The 26,536-nt window shown below is 38.6% G+C and overlaps 1 protein-coding gene across 3 annotated transcripts in view; it reads left to right on the top strand.

Annotated features, from left to right (window-relative positions):
- Tsc1 (tuberous sclerosis 1 protein hamartin) overlaps window positions 1-26,536 on the top strand; it is a 442,531-nt gene that overhangs the window by 373,643 nt on the left and 42,352 nt on the right. For all 3 annotated transcript variants that reach the window (XM_067135484.2, XM_067135485.2, XM_067135482.2), the window contains 3 exons: window positions 4,302-4,462; window positions 18,237-18,362; window positions 18,514-18,615. In XM_067135484.2, coding sequence (XP_066991585.2) covers window positions 4,302-4,462; window positions 18,237-18,362; window positions 18,514-18,615 — 389 coding nt within the window. The remainder of the gene's footprint in view (window positions 1-4,301; window positions 4,463-18,236; window positions 18,363-18,513; window positions 18,616-26,536) is intronic.

Raw genomic sequence — 26,536 nt, 5'->3', positions numbered from 1 at the left:
TGGTATGCACGTTTAATTCGTCTGAGTCTTTTGGACGTTTGCCTCTGAGTTTCTGAAAAGATATGCCAATTCTCTAGTGTTTGATGACTGTGCCAATTCTTCCAGGCTCGCATACTTGTTTCCAGTGCTCTATCACAATCCGAAGTCCACCATCTATGTTTCCGTTTACGGGGTGGTTGGCCAAGTTTCGTAGATGAATCTTGGATAGTCTCAAGGAGTGCATCCCATGTTTTTGCATTTGCACGCAACGACTGGGCAAACTCATGTGCATGTTCTTGCAGATAACCTGGGTCAATGCGTGGGATTGTAGGTTTTTGGTATTTCCTTCGGTTGGGTCTGAAACGGATTTTGATTTGTGAGAGGTGGTGGTCTGACTCTACATAACCTTTGCGTACTGTGATGTTCATAATTTCAGGGGAAAATTTTCTGGTAATTGCTACATGGTCGATCTGGTATTCGCCTAGGTGACTGATCGGCGATTTCCATGTGGTAATTTTTTGTGGAGGTTTCTTAAAGTGTGTGGACATCAGCTGGAGGTTTGCCATTCCACATACGTTGATTAAACGGTGTCCATTTGTGTTAGTCTTCTTGTGTGCTGAGAAACATCCAGTAATATGCCTGTGTTCCCTTTCTCTGCCGATTTGCGAATTAAAATCTCCAAGGAGGATTTTTACATGATGGTGAGGGATCTTGGTAAGTGCCCGTTCGAGTTGTGACCAAAATTTTTCAACCTTGTTTTTGTCAGGTTCACTGTTGACTGGAGCATGTGCATTAATTAGTGTATAGGCTTTATTGGCGCATTTAACTGTGAGCAAGGAGAGGCGTTCTGAAGGTGATGTGAAATTTATCACAGAGTTCTGGATGCTGTTGTGTACTAGGAATCCAGTTCCCAACACATACAGGTTGCTATTTGGCACTTTTGTTGCTGGCTTTCCCTTGTAGAAGCGGTAACCACAGGAGTCAAAATGATCGGAGTCGCGAAATCATGTTTCTTGTATTGCAAGTATCAGAATCCTAAATCTGTCACAAGTATCCGTGACTGTCTTGAGTTTCCCTATTTTGGTCAGCGTTTGTGCGTTTAGTGTACCAATGAATTTGGTTTTCTTAGGTTTGAGGAGTTTTGGGAAGCTCCGACTCTTCTCAGCACGATGTCCTGGTCCCCCAGAATCCGAATGACCAGGTTTACCTTTGCTGTTGTCAGCTCGGGACTGAGCCACCAAGATGGCTCCCAGCAGTAGGCAAAGATCTGTTGCCTTAGAAACGCCTCAGTGGAAGAGTAGAATTATATATCTAGTTGGTAGTATCTATGGAGACCAAGAAAATTTAGCGAGTGGGTGGTTGTTAGGGCAAGGTTAGCAACCAAAATACACTCTTAGTAACTTATCTATGGAGCAATTGTAGCAAAATCCAGCATGGAGGCACTTAGGGCAATAAAATGAAATAAAATTATGCCCTCAAATAAACTAAAACAAGCTCTAGACTCTTAAGATAACACGTTCACACAACCACCACACCAATTAAATGGTCAAATACTCCCTGATACCCATTAACACTACACAGAACGCGAGAAAAGATGTTAAGATCGCGGAGCTCCACTACACATGATCTCTTCCAGTGAGCTTCTATTATTATTATTATTATTATTATTATAAGATTAGTTACACTACATAACCAAAGTTGTTTTATTTTTATTTCTTTGTGTTTATTGTATAAAACCAACATACTGAATGCGAATATATCATTAGCATTTTTCAAATATCGATACTTTTGATAATTGGATGGTTTTTGAAAAATTGTGAATTTACCACTTTTTCTGGCAATCATAATTTTTCAAGGTGATCACCACTAGATCGCTCTGATGTGATGTTCCAACTTTATTGGTATATATTTGGAAGGGTTCGATATATCAAATTCTTTAAAAATCCAACATGTGCATCTATATATATCAATATTTTTCAAAAAATGTCTTCCTGTCATTTATGAATGTAGATGCAGTTATGAAGTTTGTAGGGATACCAGTGTAAAATGCGCCACAAAATCTTGTGAACTGTTGACTGGGGTAGGGACAATTCATGTGACACAGCTTGACCACTAGTTAGAGAATTGGAAGAATGTGCTGCATGGTCTGCTATAGCTACAACAACTTCACAAACAACTTCCGTGGGGATGGGCCACCGTTCTCTCCCTCATGCAACACCTAATTCCCGTGTTTCCTCAAATTTCTTCATTACTTGTCATGGGACCTCTTCTCTGCTGTTTCTGTTTGCAGTATTCCCACAATGCAGCGTTGCTATTGCTGCCTTTCTGTTAAAAACAACTTCACTAGTGGTGCATGGTCCCTCTTCCCAATAGGCATTATATTTCACACAGAAAAGTTCAACTTTCTTACATTACAACGAAGATTCACTTCACAAAAGGAATCAACATGCGTCACCAAGCAATAACCAAGGAATTGACACAACGGGATTCTACCGGAAGAATATTTTGACGTCACAGTTATGGAATATTGCACATTATGACTGCTCACAGCGCCATGTTTGCAAAACTTAGAACTAATCATTTTTGTGGTATAATTCATGAGTGCCTTGCTTAATGAGCATATCTACGAAATTTCAGACTCCTACGATTATTACAGCATGTGCTGTGCCGCACTAGATACCATAACTTTAATTGTGGACACCCAGTACCATCAGTCTTTTCACATTTCATAACATTCCCACATATTTTCAAAGTTGACAATCTTTTTTCTCCAGTGAACTAAATTACTGCCCCGAAGATTTTTCCCATCACCTTCCCTTTATGATAATTTTTCTTCTGTATGTAGTCTAATTTACTACTGTATCCCGTCCTATTACCAAGAATCTTCAATTTCAAATGGAATCTCTTATTCCATGTAAAAAAAAAAAAAAAAAAAAAAAACTGTACAAGAGAAAGGTAACAAATGAATAACATGATCGGCACCATTCAGAAGAGCGAAATAATGTTAATTATACACACTGCTGAATTGATCGTTAACGTTAACGCCATGTTAGAAAAGAGTTTATTATAGTGTTTGGTGAAACGTGACTTCCATAAAGCCATGTTAAAATCTTGATGTGTTAACTAACGCTCCATTAAGCACATTTTTAACAGTGGTTGATGAAACTGGTCCTAAGAAGAGGTAATACTAAGGTGGACATAAACTTCATGCAGATGGACCATTTTTATAGTAAGATTAATAAAATTAATAAAATGAAGTTAATAAAATCCAACTATAACAGTTGTTTGCCAGTTGATGAAGAAACTCATCACATATAGCCCAGTAGTGACCACAGAGCTGTTAATGACAATAAGTGATTCCTTAAGGGCTCTTTTTGCATGACCATTCGTTTATTTGCTAATGTAAGTGTCTTTCGGTATGCTTTTTGCAGTTTTACAAATTGTGACAGATTGTGTGTCTAGAGCATGGCACAATATAGATGATACAGGGTTAAACAAGACAAATTTTGAACAATTAAACTGGTGTTAGGGTGTACATACACTGAATTTTAAACATCTGTATTTTATGTTATGTTTATTCCTTTTTCCTGTATTTATTGCATCCAGCTTTCTTCTTATCCTACACTTCCTACTTCAGGTCAAGATCTTTCAAATTGGGCCTCTCGATGAGTATTAATGCCTGCTCTTCTGCGCTGGGCAGCAGAAAGAAGCTCATTGGGGGCTGAGAAGAGATGGATGTAGAAAAACTAGGATTCATGAGAGGAGAGCCTATCTATTCGAAGATGGCAGCGTGTGAACAGTTGGAAGCTACTGTGACATCTGAATGGTCCACGTGCCTCGCAATTGCACAATATGACCAACCAGCCTCATGCAGTCCCACAGAATTTGAAATACTTAGATTGATCAAATATCAAAGAAATCTGAAATTGAGCTTATGTGAAGAGAAAATTATTAAAAGAAAGGGAAAATGAATTGTCAGTAGATATAGTGTGAGCAGGTCCATCTAGTTATAGCTTTAATATATAAAATGAAACCGATGACTGACAGTATGAACAAAACTCCATGAGGTATTCAAGATCGTGAATGTCTTCTATAATAATAATAATAATAATAATAATAATAATAATAATAATAATAATAAGTTAGGGGCCAATGACCTAGAATAATAAGTATGCTTTTTTGATACCCAAAATATTCCCTCTTTAAACACTTCAAGTAGACTGTAAAGTAAAATATTGCTTTCATCTTTGTTAGATTATTTACACATATATCTTAATCTCTATAGCATAGATCTAATGTTTGTTATTCTGTTTGAATTCCAGGTCCAGAGACTGAACTTAAAATTTTGAAAGAACAGGTAGTCCTGTTAAATATTCAGCTTCATTTTGAAAGGCAGAGAAGGGAGGTACATGCTGAAAGAAATAGAAGACTGTTGAGAAAATCAATCAATAACCGTGCTCTAGAAGAACATAATTTGGCCTTGGTAAGTTTGATTAAATGTGAAATTTTCTTTAAAACAATTAAAAATTTTTTTTTGTGCTCATTTCTCATTGAAAATGGAACTTGCATACATCTTAACAAAGATTATGACCACGGAAGTGGAATGTAAAGTTTATGTTACAGATAATCAATAAAAAATACCTGTCTTGATCAGAGCTTCCTGAAAGATAATTTTACTAACACGTCCATATAAAATGTTAAAATATGTTGAAAAATTTGTTTAAAAGTAGAAAATAATGAAAGTATTCAATCAGTCATTTCTAATCTGCATTTAGTGCTTTTGCCCAGGTGGCAGATTCCCTGTTAAGTGTTTACTTAGTCTTTTCTCAAATTATTTCAAAGAAAGAAATTTATCAAACATTACCTTTGATAAAGTATTCCAGTCCTTAATTCCTCTTCCTATAAATAAATATTTATCCTCTTGAATTCCAATTTTATATTCATATTATGATCTTTCCTACCTGTAATTACTCGCTTAAGCTTGTACTAATGTTGTTCACGTCATCCTTCCACTGGCAGCTCTGAACATAACCGCTTAGTCGAACAGTTTATCTCCATGCTCCTGAGTATTCCCAGCCCAAAATTTGCAATATTTTTGTAATGCTGTTGTTTTGTTGGATATCTCCCAGAACAAGTCGTACTGCTTTCCTTGAGATCTTTCCCAGTTATGAATCAAGTAATCCTGATATGGGTTCCATATACTGGAACCATACTCTAATCGAGATCTTACCAGTGATTTTGCATCCTTACTGTAGTATCGTTGTAACCATGTGACGAGATCCGTAAGCTTTACTTAAAACTCCATTAATGTGATTACCCCAATGAAGATCTCTCCTTATATGAACACTAGGTACTGTAGTTAATGATCCCTGTGGAATAGTATCACTACAACAACACAGTAATTAAAATGGAGAGGACCTTTCCTCTTGGTGAAACTTACATCCATTTACCATCATACATTATCTGCTATCCAACTCTCAACATTGTCAAGTCTTTTTGTAGTTGCTCACAGTCCTGTGATTTACTTATTACTCTGTATGAAGCGTATAGTATAACATCATCTGCAAAATGCCTTACCTATTATTCCAGTTCTTTACTAATTTATGCTGTTCAATTGAATCACCTTATGTCGCTGTTGCTCGCTTAGCACCACCCGGGGGACACGTGCAGGGCAATCAATAGGTACAATCCTGAGGACGTGAGCTGGCGGAATGAGTGGTCGATTTCATCATCTGGAACAAATGCTCATGACCTAAATCCAACCCAGAAAATTAAGGGATTCGACTTTCCAAGAAAACTATGGTGTCGTCTCAACAGACTGAGAACTGGGCATGGACGCTGCAATTTCTTACGCCATAAGTGGGGTTGGATGGATTCTCCAATGGGTGAATGCAGTGAAGAGGAGTAGACCCTGGACCATTTCATCATGCGCTCCCCTCTTCATGCCTACTCCGGAAGCCCCAGCGACCTTTTTCATCTTTCAGAAAGTGCTGTAGAGTGGCTGAAACACTTGGACCTGGACTTACAAATTTGTAGTTATAATCACCATACGATTAAATAAATAAACTCATTTATGCACATTAGAAAAGGTCCAATAATATTGCATTGTGTAACTTCCCTCTTAGTCACTACAGGATGAGAGAATGCTTCACCTATTCTAATTCTCTGAGATCTGTTTTCTAGAAATTTAGCCACCAATTCAATCACTCTTTTGTCTTGTTCAATAGCCCGCATGTTCATCATTAGTCTCCCATGATCTACCCTATCAAAATTTTGGAAAGGTCAAGAGCGATACACGCCATTTGACCTCCTGAATCCAAAATATTTGCTATATCTAGCTGGAATGCTACAAGTTGAGTCTCACTGGAATAACCCTTTCTAAACTCAAACTGCCTTCTAACTAACTAGGTAGTAATTTTGCAAATGTCGCTCAACAATCAGTTTTACTGCTGCACCTGGTAGGTTATTCTTGATCATTGAGTTTATTCCAACTTTCACCATCTGACCTGTTTCTCCCTCATAATAATTCATAAACTCTTTCTTTAGCTCCTCTCTCCACCTGTATTTAGTAACTGATCTTTCTTTGAATTTTATTGTGCTGCTTGTTAAATCACTGCCCTCTCTGTCATTTACTTTGACAATAATTGGTAAGTGATGTGATTCTCCCCATTCCTCAACTTTCGTGCTCATGCAACGCATTTCTAGAACATAGCGCCAAATTTATGATACTGCCCTCGTCTCAGTTATGAATGTCAGGTTCCTTAGTTTGTCGCCATACCACCACCCATTCAAAATACAGTAAAACCTCGTTAATTCGAAGTCGTTGGGACTCAAAAATCGGACTTCGAATTACATGATTTCGAATTAACCGCCAATTCGCAATTCAGAAGTACCAACCCTTGCCGCATTACGAAATATTGTAAGTCCCGTTACTGCATGCAGTTAACCTTGATTCACAGTTTATACCTTTCAAATGCCATAAAAAAAGAACTATTTCCAAAATGTATTCAAAAAAGGTGCATTTACAGTATTCAAATAATGCACTTTCATATCTCACTGGTAAATATAACCTCATGCAACGAAAGAAAGAAAGAAAGAAAAAAAACAAGCACGATTCAAAGACGAGGAGAAATCTATTCTGGCTCCCATGTGCAAGTGCTTTATTCATTGGAGTTTGGAGTACTATACTGTATGCATTTTAGATGCCTTGTATTTACACAGAAAGTACCCGATGCCCTTAAAATCAAACTTTCTTATGACTATCTTTGTACGTTTTCCCGCCATGGCACTTCTCTCGTACTTCAGAAATGTAAACACTTGCCGCGTCACAAAGTATTCTAAGACCCATTAATAAATTCAATCCGAAATGTATCCAACAAGGTGAATTTACAATGTTCAAATAATGCACTTGGATAAATCACTGACGAACATAACCTTATGCAACGAAAGAAAAACAATCACACAATTCAAAGACAAGGATAAATTATGCTGCTTCCACCGTGCAAATGCATTATTTTTTGGATATCTGTACTGTTTGCATTTTTAGATGCTTTGTACTGGGATGGAAAGTGTCCGACGCCCTTAAAACATTGTAGCGTATTGAACTTTTCTATGACGAGGGGATAAAGTTTCTCGCTTCCATGTCAACGCACTACAATGACCCCATACCCGACCCTTGTACGATTCTCCGGCTGGCACTTTCTCCTTGAAAACCATAAGACCGTTTGGGCTCGCATTAAAATAAAGCAATGCAGTTTCATCGGCAATGACAGTATTGTTCGGTGCCTACGAATTGATTATATGAGCCACGCTTTTTTGTCAACTGTCGGCATCGCCTGTTCGCACATTTTGTTTTCCCGCACACTGCCTGTTGCGTGATGTTACGGCGTTCCTTAAAAGGTTGAATACAAAATAATTCCGATTTCATTCAACTTGGCAATCATGAAGCGCGCTGTAGACCCACCAAAGTGAGTGTAAGTGCGGAAAGCTACCACTCCACGTTCCGAAACACGCGTTCTATTATGACGCGGATAAATTTCGAGTTGAAATTACTCTGTAACATACTATTGTTTTAAAATGTAAAGGCAGTTTCGAATTAAAAGTCTGAATATCGGTAATGGGGCCGACATTGTACTTCAAATTACGAATTATCCGTATTTCGAATTAAACAATTTAAATAACATGCAAAACTGTATCTCATGTTTTCGGGAACGAGAGCTTCTTCGAATTACGTGGGATTTTGAATTAACCGATTTCGAATTATCGAGGTTCTACTGTATATAGTTCTACAGTACCACACAGCTCTAACAACTTTTCTCCCTTTTTATTACAACCCTTATCCTGACTTACTCTCTTTTGCATATAAAATTTAATCTGCATCTTGGTCATACAACAGTTTCTGATCCGCAACCCTCGCATTGAAGTTCCCTATTAGCAAAATGCTCAAAATTATTTTGAATCCTATTAATTTCTAGTGCCAGGTCATCAAAGGGAACTTTTTTGCAAATGGAGAGGCCTCAAGAGGGTTGTAGACAAAACCGACGGATAAATCTCGCTCAGTCTCCTCGTAACATTTTGTTTTTAAGCAAATCATATCCTCCATTTCCAATTCGATATGGTCTATTTTATCTTGGAAATCCTCCCTCATCATAACCATTATTCCACCCCTGCCAGCTCACCTTTCTTTTGCCTTCGAATAAACTGTAAACTTGTCTACTTCCATCTTAGAAAATTCGTGGTGGAATCCAGCTTTCCTCACAAGCGAGGACATGCAAGCTTCCCAACAACTCTAAAAGGTTCGTTCTCTAGCTTACTCCTAAGATCTTTATTGATACACCTTATTGTAATATCTAGTTATTTCTTCCTCCCCCCATCTCACTCTGACTGCCAGTCATACTCCTCGTAATCCTACTTGCACCCAGTTCAGCAGAGCTCTTATCTAGTGTACTAAGACTATCCTTATCAGAGCCATCCCCATTTAAATGACCTTCTCTCTGCCAGAAGTCCTTCAAACTCACACGCCTGCGTTTGGGAGTTTTCTCTCTCGCATAGTCAGCACTCAGCTGCCGCTGAAGGTCACCATGCCTGCACTCCCTGCTGGTTGTCTCCGAGTCAGCTTCTTCCATTATTAAATGTTAAACAATTAATTTATTGAAACGCACCTATTCAATACTAGTCAAGCTTTAGAACTGTTGTTGTTTGAGTCATCAGTCCATAGACTGGTTTGATGCAGCTCTCCATGTCACCCTATCCTGTGCTAACCTTTTCATTTCTACGTAACTACTGCATCCTACATCTGCTCTAATCTGCTCGTCATATTCATACCTTGGTCTACCCCTACCGTTCTTACCACCTACACTTCCTTCAAAAACCAACTGAACAAGTCCTGGGTGTCTTAAGATGTGTCCTATCATTCTATCCCTTCTTCTCATCAAATTTAGCCAAATCGATCGATCTCTCGCCAATTTGATTCAGTATCTCTTCATTTGTAATTCGATCTATCCATCTCACCTTCAGCATTCTTCTGTAACACCACATCTCAAAAGCTTCTATTCTCTTTCTTTCTGAGCTAGTTATCGTCAATATTTCACTTCCATACAATGCCACGCTCTACACAAAAGTCTTCAAAAAACATCTTTCTAATTCCTATATCATTGTTTGAAGTGAGCAAATTTCTTTTCGTAAGAAAGATCTTCCTTGCTTGTGCTAATCTGCATTTTATGTCCTCCTTAATTCTGCCATCGTTAGTTATTTTACTACCCAAGTAACAATATTCATCTACTTCTTTTAAGACTTACTTTCCTAATTTAATATTTCCTGCATCGCTTGCCTTCATTCGACTGTACTCCATTAATTTTGTTTTGGACTTATTTATTTTCCTCTTGTACTCCTTACCCAAGACTTTGTCCATACCATTCAGCAGCTTTTCAAGATCTTCTGCAGTCTCAGATAAAATAACAATATCATCGGCAAATCTCAAGGTTTTGATTTCCTCTCCTTGGGTTGTGATTCCCTTTCCAAATTCCTCTTTGATTTCCTTTACTGCCTGTTATATGTAAACATTGAAAAGGAAGGGGGGACAGACTGCAGTCTTGCCTCACTCCTTTCTGGATTGCTGCATCTACGAATGCCATGTACGTGGGCTTGTCCTTCTTGATTCGCTCCTCTAAGATCAGACGTAAAGTCAAGATTGCTTCACGTGTTCCTACATTTCTTCTGAAGCCAAATTGATCTTCTCCCAACTCAGCTTCAACTTGTTTTTCCATTCTTCTGTAAATAGTGCACGTTAAAATTTTGCAGGCATGAGATACTAAACTAATGTTGCGATAGTTTTCACACCTGTCAGCACCGACTCTCTTGGGAATAGGTATAACAACATTCTGCCGAAAATCGGATGGGACTTCTCCTGTCTCATATATCTTACACACTAAATGGAATAACCCTGCCATGCTGGTTTCTCCTAAGGCAGTCAGTAATTCGGAGGGAATGCCACCAAGTCCAAGTGCCTTGTTCCTATTTAGGTCGCTCACAGCTCTGTCAGAACTCTGACCTCAAAATTGGGTCTCCCATTTCATCAGCATCAACAGCCTCTTCTTGTTCCAGAACCAAATTATCTACATCTTTACCTTGATACAACTGTTGGATATGTTCCTGCCATCTTTCTGCTTTGTCTTCTTTCCCTAGAAGTGGCTTTCCATCTGAGCTCTTAATATTCATACACCTAGATTTATTTTCTCCAAAGGTTTCCTTGATTTTCCTGTATGCAGCATGTACCTTTCCTAGGACCATACAACCTTTGACATCCTTGCACTTCTCCTTCAGCCAGTCTTCCCTAGCTACCTTCCACTTCCTATCCACTTCATTCGTTAATCGCCTGTATTCTTTTCTGCCCTCTTCAATTCTAGCATTCTTGTATTTTCGTTGTTCATCAATCAGGTCTAGTATCTCCTGAGTTATCCACTGATTCTTAGTTGATCTTTTCTTCCTTCCTAACATTTCCTCGGCAGCCCTGCTGACTTCATTTTTCATGACTAACCACTCTTCCTCTATTGTGTTTCCTTCAGCCTTTTCATTTATTCCTTTTGCAACAAGTTCCTTGAAACAATCCCTCACACTCTTTTCTTTCAACTTGTCTAGATCCCATCTTTTTGTATTCTTTCCTTTCTTCAATTTCTTCAACTTCAGATGGCATTTCATGACCAACAAGTTGTGGTCAGAGTCCACGTCTGCTCCTGGGAAAGTTTTGCAATCCAACACCTGGTTTCTGAATCTCTGCCTAATCATAATCAAGTCTATTTGATACCTTCCAGTGTCTCCAGGTCTTGTCCACGTATAAAGCCGTCGTTTGTGGTGTTTGAACCAAGTATTGGCAAGGACTAAATTATGATCAGTGTAGAATTCAACCAGCCGACTTCCTCTTTTGTTCCTTTGTCCCAATCCAAATTCTCCTACTGTATTACCTTCTCTGCCTTGGCCTACCACTGCATTCCAGTCTCTCATCACAATTAGATTCTCATCACCTTTTACATATTGTATTAAATCTTCTGTCTCTTCATATGTTCTTTCAATTTTCTCATCATCCGCTGAGCTAGTAGGCATATAGACCTGCACTATTGTGGTGGGCATTGGTTTGGTGTCTATCTTAACGACAATAATTCTTTCACTATGCTGGTCATAGTAGCTTACTCGCTGCCCTGTTTTCTTATTCATTATTAAACCAACTCCTGCATATCCTCTGTTTGATTGTGTGTTGATAATTTGGTAGTCGCCTGACCAGAAATCCTGTTCTTCCTGCCAACGTACTTCACTTATACCAACTACATCTAACTTTAGTCTATCCATCTCCCTTTTCAGATTATCTAATCTACCACAATGATTCTAACATTCCACGCTCCGACTCGCAGAATGTCAGTATCCATCTTCCTGATGATCGCCCCCTCTCGTGTAGTCCCTACCCGGAGATCCGAATGGGGGACTAGTTTACCTCCAGAATATTTTACCCGGGAGGAAGCCATCATCAGTGCATCATTCATACAGAGAGAGCTGCATGTCCTCGGGAGTTAGTTACGGCTGTAGTTTCCTGTTGCTTTCAGCCGTGTAACAGTATCAACACAGCTAAGCCATATTGAGTATTATTACAAGGCCGTATCAGTCAATCATCCAGACTGCCGCCCTTGCAACTTCCAAAAGTTTGCTACCCCCCTTTTGGTGAACCATTCTTTAGTCTGGTCTCTCAACAGATACTCATCCGATATGGTTGCACCTGTGGCTCGGGTACCTGCTTCATTGGGACACGCAAGCCTCCCCACCGCGGCAAGGTCACATATTTCGCAGGGGAGGTTTAGGACTGTAACACTGTCATTATATTAAGTTTGAGTATGGTACATGTTTTGCTTGTCATTGCAGGCATCAAGAGTCATGAAATCTATCACCAAGTCAGAGCTCTTGAGTGGATGCTCAGAACTATTCTTAAAAACTATTTTTTACACAATAGACACTAATATATATAACATATGGTACAATTTGGAAATTCTACTACAAGTTAATCTCCTAATAGGTTGTAAAAATGTACAGATGTTTTAAACCCACTTGTATCATGCTGTTCTCATTACCGGCATTATGAGAGTTGACAGTTAAAATTATTTCCATTGGATGTGAACATGAGTTGTATGTCACATTAGAACTTTAAGACATGAACGACTTGTTCACTCCAATATGACCTAATGTCTTGTACAGTACTTCAGTGCAAATTGTTATATAAAAAATATTGATTTATGAATAATCCTAGTATAGCATCCACTCAGAGTTCTGACTCTGAGATAGATTTCATGGTTGATGATGCCTGCAATGACAGGCAAAACATGTACCGTACTCAAACTTAATATGATGACAGTGTTGTAGTCCTAAAGACTTAACTAGTATTGAATAGATGGTTTCAATAAATTAATTGTTTAACATTTAATAATTGAATTTCAATACGGTCAAAATGAAAATAATCACTTGTAATCAGCTTCTTCCTCTCTCGGTTGTCCTCTTCGATTCACTTCTTGGTCACTGTGCACTGCTCCACGTTCTGCTGATCTCATCTGCCTCGTGCGTTCACATCCCTCATCGGCCAACATACTCTCTTTGTTCTACATACTCTTTAAATGCTCCACCGACCATGCTCTAGTCCACCTCCCATCACCCGCCACTAATTTGTTACGCTTTATGTAGGCAATTAGTCTTGAACGCCTAGCCTTTCCCATATCGAACTGGAGCGTTTTCTGGTTCCTAAACTCTTCTTTCTCCAGCTTCTGCTTGATCCATAACTTTTCACCTTTGAAGTGGCGTGTATTGTCCAAAATCTTCATCACCAATAGGGTTGAAACGAACCTCACTTTCACTGGTCGCGTGTTGTCTTCCCCATTCGCTGAATTTCGTCAATGTTGGCTTTTCTGCAGTTGATCTTCAACCTCTCATTTATTAGCTCTAGCACTTTTAAGTACTAGATCTTCTTTAGCATCCTCAGGTAACCCGTATATAAAAATATTTTTCTTACGAATTTCCTGCTGGAGCTTTTCCTCTTGCCAGCTCAATTCATTTTTCTGTTCTTCCATTCTCTCAAGCTTAATATTTCCTTATTGCTTTGGACCACCAGTTCTGTTACCTTCATTAGTTCCTCTTTCATACAGTCCTTGATTTCTCTCAGTTCACTAGCTTTTTCTCATAGCAGCTCTCTTGTTTGTTCTGCTTGGCCCTTGAAAATTTCCCTTATCTTCTCCATCTCTTCCCATCCAACTGTACCAGTAGGACCAGGTTCAGTGTTCATCTCCACCCTTCCAATGACCAGCAGCACCACCATCACTGAAGCTGCCATCAGAATTGAAGTCAGTCCCACTTGCTGTCCGGCATTGCATTCCATATTACGACTCGCGGGCCTGCCTCTACCATGCCAACAACCTATCGTCTCCCAGTACTGTTCAGTCGAAATCCCCATGTCAGCACTCGCTCAGTAAACAACCTTCCTCTTTGCTTGCCTGATTACAACTGGCTTAACAATCAGAAAGAATGTTTTCTGAGAGCTTACAAGCAACATGTCATGCTGACTGGCCTGTAATTATCTGTATTATGTTTATCACCCTTTCCTTTGTTCACTGGGATTACTATAGCAACTCTCCATTTATATTGTACTAGCAAAACCCGACAGACGTCCTGCCTGTGTACATTTATTTACCTCAGCATATACAACACTAATATTGGTCATTTTCGATTACTTTTACATTTCATCCTCTCCCCTTGGGCTGGGAGGGGTGTCCTGCCCCCACACTATTTGATAGAAGCAGAAATAACTTTTAAGGAACACATCATAATCTTCACATACTGTTGGGTAGGCAACCTGCTGATCGGACTTGTCTTGCGGTTTGCTTATCTTCCCCTATTTTATTTTTCACCCCTTAGTGCCGAACTACCAATCAGATTTGGTTCAAACCACTTCATAATCCCTCTCAGATGTAATAAGAACAAACTGTGAAATTTCAGCGAAATCGGTTCAGTAGTTTTTGAGTCTATTAGCTTCAAACATACCAACATCCAATCTATATATATAAAATGAGAGTTTTGTCTGTACATTGCTCAGAATTTGAAAAGAGTGGTATTTTTGTATCGGTCATGTCCACAGTAACAAGAAAATGCATTTTTTACTTTTCCGTCATTTCTGTCTGTCTGTCTGTCTGTCTGTCTGTCTGTCTGTCTGTCTGTCTGTCTGTCTGTCTGTCTGTATGTATGTATGTATGTATGTATGTACACGCATCACGAGAAAACGGCTGAAGAGAATTTAATGAAAATCGGAATGTAAAGTCGGGTGATGAACCACTACAATCTAGGCTATAAATTATTTTAATCTCGCTGAGTGAAATGGTAGTTTAGGGGAGGGCCTAACGTTTAATTTTCAAATATTTATGTAATTAGTGGTTCTATCTTAATGAAAATTATTATGCAAAGTTGAGGAATAAGTCGCTACAATCTTGGCTATAAATAAGTTTGTTCACGCTGAGTGAAATGGTAGTTTAGGGGAAGGCCAAAAGTTTAATTCTGAAATATTCACGTTATTATTGGTCAAATCTCATTGAAAATTTGTATGCAAAGTCGGAGTGAGCCACTAAAATCTAGGCTATACATAATTTTATTCATGCTCAGTGAAATGGTACATTGGGGGAAGGCCTAAAATTGAATTCTCAAATATTTATATTATTAGTGGTTGTATCGATAAATACTACATAATGAAAGTTATATAGAAATAAATTTCCGACTAATTATGTCTTATACATTTTTATCGTACCGGCTCTGATAACACAGATATTCATGAATTAGTATTTTTGTTGCTAAGTCCATATCAACGCCGAACCAGGAGAAAATAGGTTAACAGAATTTAATGAAACTCGATAGATAGAGACGGGGAATAAGAAACTACAGTCTAAACTATAAACAGTTTTATTCAAACTGGTTTAAAATGTAGTTTAGGGGAAGGCGCCTAAAATTTAATTTTTAAATACCTATGTTATTGGTCCTACCGAAAAGTACTACATAACAAAAGTTACAGAGAATACAATTTCCGATCATGTATATTTTATTCAGTTTTACCGTACCAACTATGATAGGAGTGGTATTTCAAAGTCGGAAGAAAACTTAAAGTGAAGCCCTACATTATCGAAAGCGCATAACATTGATGAACAATAACGTTATATTGACCATTGTTTGTGTTCTTTCTCTCTTATGCTGCCTCTCAACTCCGATAGATGGCATTACTGCTGCGTACCGAGTATAATAATAGCCTGACTGAGTACTGGCGGAAAATAGCCGGGAAGTTAGAAAACTTTCTAGCAAGCCATTCCTCTGGTTCATACATTTTCTGATACAGCTGGTACGTAACACACAGGTTCATCATAGTATTTCAGCTGTTCGATCACCACTCTGAGTGAGCAGTGTGCATACTTACGGCCGATGCTCACTTTAGTAGTAGTAGTAGTAGTAGTAGTAGTAGTAGTAGTAGTAGTAGTAGTAGTAGTAGTAGTAGTATGGCCTGGTCTCGAATAACAATTTCGGCCTATTTCAAATTATAGCACCACAATTCACTAAATGACTCAAAATTAACCCTCAAAAGAGCCGTTTCTTAAGCTTCTTCCTCTTGACTTTTATTAAATTCTACATTAATTTTATTCCAAGTTAGCAATGAAGAGTGGGTTTCTCCTCTGGCTTGGAGGAGAAATTTGCCTCCAAGTCAGATTCTTCCGCCGCCAGTGCAGTGAATTGTTATTTACCGACTCATAGTGTAGTCCGAGGAAATAGATTAGTAAAAGGGCATGGTTTTTGCCCTGGGAATCTCCACTATTCGAACTCTTCCCCGCCGAAAAAAATACGAAGGGTGTTCACGGATCACGGCTGTCTGCGGCTTGGTCATCCCAGCTCTAGAACTATGGATTGTAATATCGGGAGCTTAGACCTGTTCGCTAAAAGTGAGAAAATGTGTGGTTTGTGATTTGATCGAGTATGTCATATAAAAGCATTGCTTTTAACTGTGGCATTCCTACTGACGTCATTGTAATTTTTGTTCATTTCAGTTGGGAAAACCAGCAAGACAGTCTTTCTGAGGATGTAAAAAGGCAGGTGGAGACTGAGTGTCTACCATTAAAATGAAAGCTTTCCAACCTTATTGTGACTGATGGTATGCAAGAGGGCCTACCATTACAGTGAAACGTCCCTAACTCAGTCTTCATAAAAGAAAAGATGTTTGGTGATATCGCCGTCGCGTTTCTAGGGTAACTTTAAGAGCTTTGCAATTTAATACATTCTTGCTCACAACGTGTACACTACCTAACTTAGAAAGCAAAGTCTTCTCCGTACAGGCCATGAAGGCCCTTGGAGGGGTGGAAGGTAAACGCTTCCACTATCCGTAACCTCGGCACTTGATGGGCTAGAGTGGTTAGCTCTACGCCCAGCTGCCTTTGCCCCTAGGAATTAACCTGGTACTCATTTTTGGTGTAGGCTGAATGAATCTCAGGGCCATATGCACCTCCGCGAGTGGAAATCTCATTCCTTAAATTTTACGACTTCCTGACGGGGATTCGAACCCACGTTCTTCCGGGCGAACCGGGCATGCATTTACCACCTCGGCCAGACACCCCCCTAGAATTCTGTATACAATGTAGAATTCCGTAGCGAAACACGGGTACATCAGCTAGTTTTATATATATAGATAACTCCTTTATGCAAAGAGTAATAAGAAGTATTTCAGTTATGACACTAGGCCTATATCCCAACCCATTACCTTTAGTATCATCGATATGGAGCCAAAATTGCAAATGCGACATTGCTCTTCCTATCCATTATTTCCTTTAAGACTGGTCACGCCTCCCAGCCAAGCATGCCAAAGGTGGGCATTGATGCAAGTGGAGGCACATGCTTCCCCTAGTGCACCATCACTGCATTGTCCTACATAGGAGGCTTGCAGTGGTGTATCAATGGCACACTAGCCGCTAGCGTCTTGGAAAGGTGTACCAATCCAACCGTATAGCCCACTGCTACACTGGGGCGAAACGCTGGTAATTTCACAATTGAAAAGGCCTAAAGAGCTTGAGTGGGTTTTTTTTTAACATTTGCAATCGATGAAATTAAATTAATGTTTCCTCTGGGAACTTAATTTTTGAAATCTGTATTTGTTAAAAGTCCAGAGATCATGCCATCCATGCTCTTTCCTTTAAGGATACATTTCTCGTTATATAGAGATGTTCATTATCTTTCTTTAGGAAATAATGTGTATATCAGTGGATAAACAATCTGGGTCTTCGGACAAATGATCATTGTAGTGGTCTTTGTTTCACAGCTTCGCGGATTCGATTCCCAATCAGGCTGGAGAGATTTTAGCCATGTTTAGTTAATTTCTCTGCCTCCGAGGCTGGGTATCTAACATCTGTTCATCTTGATATGCATCTTCATTTACATGTGACACGTCACACTATCAATCCGGACAGGAACGCTCAATAGTGCATACATCCCTCCACATAGGGTTGGTATCAGGAAAAACATCGAGCAGTAAGATGGGGGCCCAATGACCTAGATGTTAGACCCTTTAAACAACAATCATCATCAATCATCATCAGTAAGAATGGGAATAATGTATCTCAAGTATCAACCCCAAGTAAATAGGGAAAGGCAAGAAAGTAGTTGTCAAATGTATACACCCATTTTAGCTCCATAATTAAATGCTTTTTCCCTTTCAGCGTGATCAAATAAATTTGCTGCAGAAAGATATAGAGCAGTTAACAAAGGAACTGGAAAAATTCAAGAAGGATGCAAAGGAAAAAGAACAGCAGTTGCAGGAAACTATAAACTATTGGCAAGACGAGGTAAACATCATGTTATTTTGAATTAAAATTTGCTATGTTGGTGTGTTATGAAGTATTGTTAAAATTGTTCTGAATTGTCAAAATATCAAATAATATTGTAAGCTTTCAATGTTATTTCTCCTCTATCATTGATATTTTTCTTTAATTATAGTGTGTTGAAAGACAGAAGGAACTGAAAAGTATAAAAGTTGAATACCAGCTCCGGGAAAAAGAACTTCAGATGGAGAAAGAGAAGACATTAGGAGTTATGAAGGTAATTTTATACTTAAGTTCTTTAATTTCTTTATTATTTATTTTATTGTGTGACCTGGGGAGGCTGTATTTTTGTCTATTATAGATGGTAGAATGAGTTCTTGGTTCAAAGTAGTTACATGGGTTAGGCAAGGCTGTAATCTTTGACCTTCATTATTCATAGTATGCATGGATCAATTTCTGAAAGTTATAAAATTGTAGGGAGCAATTTAGTTTGTTGTAAATGTTGGCCTATGCCTGTGCCAATTACTTGGTCTTAATGGCAGACTGCGCTGAAAGCCTTAAAGTCTAATATCTTGGGTCTTAAAATAAGGTGCAGTGAATATGATAGGAAAATTAGCATTTCTAAGACAATGTCAATCAGGAAGAAACTTATGAGGATTAAATGCCTAGTAAGGAATATGAAACTAAAACAGGTGGACCCTTTCAAGAAGATGTGTGTTCTCCCAGACTGAAAGTATATTAAGTGAAATTAAACGAAGGTGCAGCAAAGTTAATGCTGTGAGTTCACAGTTGCAGTCAGCAGTATCCTGTATTTATACTGGACTGTTTTCAGACAGACTTTGCTGTAAGGGAGTGAAAGCTGGGTGCACTCACGATAATATTCAAAGATATGAGGGGGGATCAAATATAAACAGGATTTTTTTTTTAAATTTAAATTCATTTATTGAAAAATATAAGGCAATTACAATTTATTTTTCCACATAGTTTCCTGCGTTGGAAATGCATTTGTCCCAGCGTATAGGCAGCTTTTTGATGCCCTCATCGTAAAAAGAACAGGGTCATGTCACCAGCTAGTTGCGCACAAAGTCTTCCACACACTCATCATCTTTAAATCGTTGCCCTCCTAGAGCTTCCTTAAGCGGTCCGAACAAATGAATATCGCAGGGCGATAAGTCCGGGCTTTAAGGAGGATGATCAAGTGTAGTCCAGTGCATTTCCTGTAGCTTGGAAATGGTTAAAGCTACAATATGGGGCTGCGCATTGTCTTGGAGGAGGATGACCTGTCGAATCAGTTGGTCTCGTCTTTTGTGGCGATATGCAACTCTCGCCTTGTTCAACAGCTCGCAGTAGTAAGCAGCATTGATTGTGCGTCGCTCATGCAAAAATTCAATCAGCAAAATGCCTTGCCGATCGAAAAAAACGTTTGCAAAAACCTTGTCAGCTGACAGTCGAGTCTTAGCTTGCACTGGTGCTGCTTCCCCTTCCTTCGCCACTCCTTACAGGCTTGTTTGGATTTGGAAGTGTAGTGGTGGACCCATGTTTCGTCGCAGGTGATGATCCGACCTTCTTTCGCAAACCTTGTAAACCTCTGACAGACCTCCAAACATCTCAACTTCATATTTTCAGTCAAAAGGCGAGGGACCCATCTGGAACACACTTTACGGAACTGTAGGTCGTTTGTGATAATTAATTGACATCTCCCATAACTAATTCAGACTTGTTCTGCAATTTCTGATACTCTCGCCCGTCAATTGTCGTCAATAATGTCTTTAACCACATGAATGTTTTCATCTGTAATGCTGGTCCGAGGACGGCGATCGTGTTGCTGATTTTCCACATGTTGTCGTCCTTTCTTGAACTTCTTATGCCAGGCAAACACACGCATCCTTGACAATGTTTGATCACCGAACTGTGCAGTCAGTCTCTGTGGCAAATTTCTGCCACTGTAACTTGTTCACGAGCAAGAAGTTTTATAATTTTATATTTTATAATTATGTGTTGTGCAGTGGAGTGCACCTTTTGCTCCGACATCGTGAGCATTGCTAACGAAACAGAGGGAAATATCTAACAGCACACTCTCCCCATTCATAACGGTCCTGCCTAAGCATATCAGAAGCGCAGGGCCAGTCCTACCAACTGTTGATGTTCAGGAACAAAAATCCTGTTTGTATTTGATCGACCTTTGTAATATCTTACTCATAAGTTAAATGTAACAGACGTGAAAGCAGCGAGAATGATAGGTAGTGACAATGGCAGGAAGGTGCTCAAAATGAGGAGGTAAAGACTGTTAGGAATAAACTCAATGGATGAAGTTGTACATATAAATCAGATTCAGTAGTGCAGTCATGTGAGGTGAATAGAGGAAGATAGGTTACCTGTGAGAATAATGGACTTGGACTACTGTGCAGACTGACAAGAAGTCTTGCATTGTTATGGAGAAGACTATTGAGGAGCAATTAAAATATTATCAGTTCACAGGACTATTCAATTTTATTGATACATGTGCATTTTCTATAAATATTGATTATGAAAACTGTAGCATTTATAATGGTGTTAAGCAGAAGTTTGTCTGACTTTGCAGTGCTCAGAAACCCGTTTCACATTAAGTTGATAACATTTTAAGCAAAGACGATAAAAGTGTGTAATTATGAAACCTAGTTTTAAGAGTTTATTGTGATTGGATGGCGCATTTTTATTTAAACATTTTTAAAGTTTGTCCATTTGAAATTTAATTTGCAGATGATACAGTTGCAGTGTACATTTTTGTATTCTTAAAGTCTTTGATCTAACGTTTGAAAGGAAAGTTCTATTTGGTGTATGTGGGATTCACTACTTTTAATTATTATGTTCATTAAAGCTTCAAGTTTGTTTTGGTTCTGATTAAAATAGCTGAAGCACTGAGCATGTAACAAAATATTTCATACCACTCTGTAACATAGAAAGAATGTAGCTGTAATTTGGTGTGACAAGGTTGAGACTGGTTCACCCATTCATTTTATATTGATGTTTAAACTTGAGTATCCATACCTTTGAATCTGGCAATGCTTGAAAAGTTACCAGGGAGGAATTTATTAATTTCTTTTACGTAAATGCTTTTACTCAAGATTGATTGTTTAATATTTTAAATTCCTTCTATGTACTAATTCCAAGAAATTGTTATTTAATTTGCAAATGATAAAGTTGCAGAATGCATTTTTTGTTTTCTTAAAATCCTTGATCTTATGCTGAAGGTAAGTTACATAAACCATCTTACTAATAAAAAGTCCTTATACAGTTGTTTAACACTTGTATAGTTATACAGTGAATAAACCCTGTATAAGCGTTTTATATTTTTGTTACTAATAAACGTGGTATGCGTATTGTATTACTATACAGCACGTATACACTCGTTCAAGGCGTAGGAATCTCTTCCTGTAGTTCACTGGCGTTTTTCGCACGTTCACCGCCTTTATGATCGTTTTTGCTGGTTATCTACGAGCAAAAATTTCCGGAAAGTCGCGCAGTAGCACGGCATATCGATAAGGCAGTGGCAACACAAAGCGAGACAGCTGGAAATTGGCTTATACCGATATCAACATTTCTTCAGCTTGCTTGTGTAATGAACGCCAAAAAATAAATGGAAAAGCTTAATAAAAGACCAATAGCTCCTAACTGGGATAGTACAGAAAACGTAGGCAATTATAATTGAATCGGCGAGTTGAAAAGTGTACACATTCCAAAATCCTTACTTTTCAGGAGAAAGGAAAAGCTGTTTTGTAGCTAAAAGAAAGGTTTGATCAACAAAGTTTCTATTAGGCATTTATACATCATGTTGTTGTTGTTGTTGTTTGAGTCATCAGTCCATAGACTGGTTTGATGCAGCTCTCCATGCCACCCTATCCTGTGCTAACCTTTTCATTTCTATGTAACTATTGCATCCTACATCTGCTCTAATCTGCTTGTCATATTCAAACCTTGGTCTACCCCTACTGTTCTTACCACCTACACTTCCTTCAAAGACCAATTGCAGAAGTCCTGGGTGTCTTAAAATGTGTCCTATCATTCTATCTCTTCCTTCGTGATTCGATCTATCCGTCTCACCTTCAACGTTCTTCTGTAACACCACATTTCAAAAGCTTCTATTCTCTTTTTCTCTGAGCTAGTTATCGTCAATGTTTCACTTCCATACAATGCCACGCTCCACACGAAAGTCTTCAAAAACCTCTTTCTAATTCCTATATCAATGTTTGAAGTGAGCAAATTTCTTTTCTTAAGAAAGCTCTTCCTTGCTTGTGCTAGTCTGCATTTTATGTCCTCCTTACTTCTGCCGTCGTTAGTTGTTTTACTACCCAAGTAACAATATTCATCTACTTCCTTTAAGACTTCATTTCCTAATCTAATATTTCCTGCATCACCTGCCTTCGTTCGACTGCACTCCATTACTTTTGTTTTGGACTTATTTATTTTCCTCTTGCACTCCTTACCCAAGACTTCGTCCATACCATTCAGCAGCTTCTCGAGATCTTCTGCAGTCTCAGATAAAATAACAATATCATCGGCAAATCTCAAGGTACTTTAAGGTTAAGTCAATATTCCACCTTTACAATACCATAAGTTTATTGTTTATTTAAACAACATTATTAAATAATACGGGACATGTTTCATCTAATTTGTAGACATCATCAGCCGTAAGATATTCAAGAAAAAGCTTTAAAAAGGACAAGGACAGAACAAACACAATAAAATAAATCGGTTGTCGAACACGTCAGTCAAAATAGCGAGGATGTTCCAGATTGTTGCAAGTACAAACATTCAAATCCTGTTGACGAAAAAACTTAAATTCACACACATTAGAACGATATAGTAAAACTTGTTAAAATTCTTCTTGAGTGTGCCGTTGATATGCAGCAATCAGGTGCATCTGCAAAAGCTGATAACGAAGTGTATAATGTTATTTGTAGCAGAAAAAAGACGATCAATGAGCATGTGTAGGGAGTCCGGAGAGAAGATGTAAAAAATGTCATATTGGTGCAAAGTTGACATTTCTTATTAAAACTAGGTGGAATATCAGATCGTATGACGTATGTAATGTAAAAAGACAGTGAAATTAAGTAAGCTGGTTTAAAAAAGAAAATTGTGGCACATCTGATTACTTGCGTTTTCGCTTCTCAAAGAGTAATTAGTGTTTTTTTTCCCCTGACTGAGGATAATTATGGAGGACGTGTGTGATCGGAGCCGGTGTGAGGCAAAAAAAAAACCCACTAATTACTCTTTAAGAAGCGAAAACGCAAGTAATCAGATGTGCCACAATCTTCTTTTCTAAACCAGCTTACTTAATTTCACTGTATTTTTACGTTACGTACGTCATACGATCCGATATTCCACCTAGTTTTAATAAGAAATGTCAACCTTGCACCAATATGACGTTTTTTTACATCTTCTCTCTGGATTCCCTATACATGCTCGTTGATCGTCTTTTTTCTGCTACAAATAACATTATACTCTTCGTTATCAGCTTTTGCCGACGCACCTGATTGCTGCATATCAACGGCACACTCAAGAAGAACTTTAACAACAAGCTTTACTATATCGTTCTCATGTGTGTGAATTTAAGTTTTTTCGTCAACAGGATTTGAATGTTTGTACTTGGAACAATCTGGAACATCCTCGCTATTTTGATTGACGTGTTCGACAACCGATTTATTTTATTGTGTTTGTTCTGTCCTTGTCCTTTTTAAAGCTTTTTCTTGAATATCTTACGGCTGATGATGTCTACAAATTAGACGAAACATGTCCCGCATTATTTGATAATGTTGTTTAAATAAATAAACAATAAACTTATGGTATTGTAAAGGTGGAATATTGACTTAACCTTAAAGTATACATACGACAATACGGACTTTACGATGAAATTTATTTTATGTAAAATCTCAAGGTTTTAATTTCCTCTCCTTGGATTGTGATTCCATTTCCAAATTCCTCTTTGATTTCCTTTACTGCCTGTTCTATGTAAACGTTGAAGAGGAGCGGGGACAAACTGCAGCCTTTCCTCACTCCTTTCTGGATTGGTGCTTCTTTTTCAAAGCCCTCGATTCTTATCACTGCAGACTGATTTTTATATAGATTGTAGATATTTCTTCGTTCTCGGTATCTGATCCCAATCACCTTCAGAATCATAAATAGCTTGGTCCAATCAACATTATCGAATGCCTTTTCTAGATCTACGAATGCCATGTACGTGGGTTTGTCCTTCTTGATTCGATCCTCTAAGATCAGACGTAAAGTCAGGATTGCTTCACGTGTTCCTACATTTCTTCTGAAGCCAAATTGATCTTCTCCCAACTCGGCTTCAACTTGTTTTTCCATTCTTCTGGAAATAATACGTGTTAAAATTTTGCAGGCATGCGAAACTAAACCAATGGTGCGGTAGTTTTCACACCTGTCAGCGCAGGCTTTCTTGGGAATAGGTACAACAACATTCTGCCGAAAATCGGATGGGACTTCTCCTGTTTCATACATCTTACACACTGAATGGAATAACCTTACCATGCTGCATTCTCCTAAGGCAGTCAGTAATTCAGAAGGAATGTCATCAATTCCAGGTGCCTTGTTCCTATTTAGGTCACTCACAGCTCTGTCAAACTCTGACCTCAAAATTGGGTCTCCCATTTCATCAGCACCAACAGCCTCTTCTTGTTCCAGAACCAAATTATCTACATCTTTACCTTGATACTACTTTTGGATATGTTCTTGCCATCTTTCTGCTTTGTCTTCTTTCCCTAGAAGTGGCTTTCCATCTGAGCTCTTAATATTCATACACCTAGATTTCTTTTCTCCAAAGGTTTCCTTGATTTTCCTGTATGCAGCATCTACCTTTCCTAGGACCATACAACCTTCGACATCCTTGCACTTCTCTTTCAGCCAGTCTTCCCTAGCTACCTTCCACTTCCTATCCACTTCATTTTTTAATCGCCTGTATTCTTTCTTGCCCTCTTCAATTCTAGCATTCTTGTATTTTCGTCGTTCATCAATCAGGTCTAGTATCTCCTGAGTTATCCACTGATTCTTAGTTGATCTTTTCTTCCTTCCTAACATTTCCTCGGCAGCTCTGCTGACTTCATTTTTCATGACTATCCACTCTTCCTCTGTTGTGTTTCCTTCAGCCTTTTCATTTATTCCTTTTGCAACAAGTTCCTTGAAACAATCCCTCACACTCTTTTCTTTCAACTTGTCTAGATCCCATCTTTTTGCATTCTTTCCTTTCTTCAATTTCTTCAACTTCAGATGGCATTTCATGACCAACAAGTTGTGGTCAGAGTCCACGTCTGCTCCTGGGAAAGTTTTGCAATCCAACACCTGGTTTCTGAATCTCTGCCTAATCATAATCAAGTCTATTTGATACCTTCCGGTGTCTTCAGGTCTCGTCCACGTATAAAGCCGTCGTTTGTGGTGTTTGAACCAAGTATTGGCAAGGACTAAATTATGATCAGTGTAGAATTCAACCAGCCGACTTCCTCTTTTGTTCCTTTGTCCCAATCCGAATTCTCCTACTGTATTACCTTCTCCTCCTTGGCCTGCCACCGCATTTCAGTCTCCCATCACAATTAGATTCTCGTCACCTTTTACATATTGTATTAAATCTTCTATCTCTTCATATATTCTTTCGATTTCCTCGTCATCCGCTGAACTAGTGGGCATATAGGCCTGCACTATTGTGGTGGGCATTGGTTTGGTGTCTATCTTGACAACAATAATTCTTTCACTATGCTGGTCATAGTAGCTTACCCGCTGCCCTATTTTCTTATTCCTTATTAAACCAACTCCTGCATTTCCCTTGTTTGTTTTCGTGTTGATAATTCGGTAGTCACCTGACCAAAAATCCTTTTCTTCCTGCCAATGTACTTCATTTATACCAACTGCATCTAACTTTAGTTTATCCATCTCACTTTTCAGATTCTCTAACCTACCACAACGATTCAAACTTCTAACATTCCATGCTCCAACTCGCAAATGTCACTATCCATCTTCCTGATGATCGCCCCCTCTCGTGTAGTCCCCACCTGGAGATCCAAATGGGGGACTAGTTTACCTCCGGAATATTTTACCCAGGAGGATGCCATCATCAGTACATTATTCATACAGAGATAGCTGCATGTCCTCAGGAGTTAGTTACGGCTGTAGTTTCCCGTTGCTTTCAGCCGTGTAGCAGTATCAACACA

This window comes from Anabrus simplex, chromosome 1 (genome assembly GCF_040414725.1).
Source record: "Anabrus simplex isolate iqAnaSimp1 chromosome 1, ASM4041472v1, whole genome shotgun sequence".
Classification (NCBI taxonomy): domain Eukaryota; kingdom Metazoa; phylum Arthropoda; class Insecta; order Orthoptera; family Tettigoniidae; genus Anabrus; species Anabrus simplex.
The sequence above is the reverse complement of the archived record's forward strand: the minus strand, read 5'-3'. Positions and strand labels throughout refer to the sequence as shown.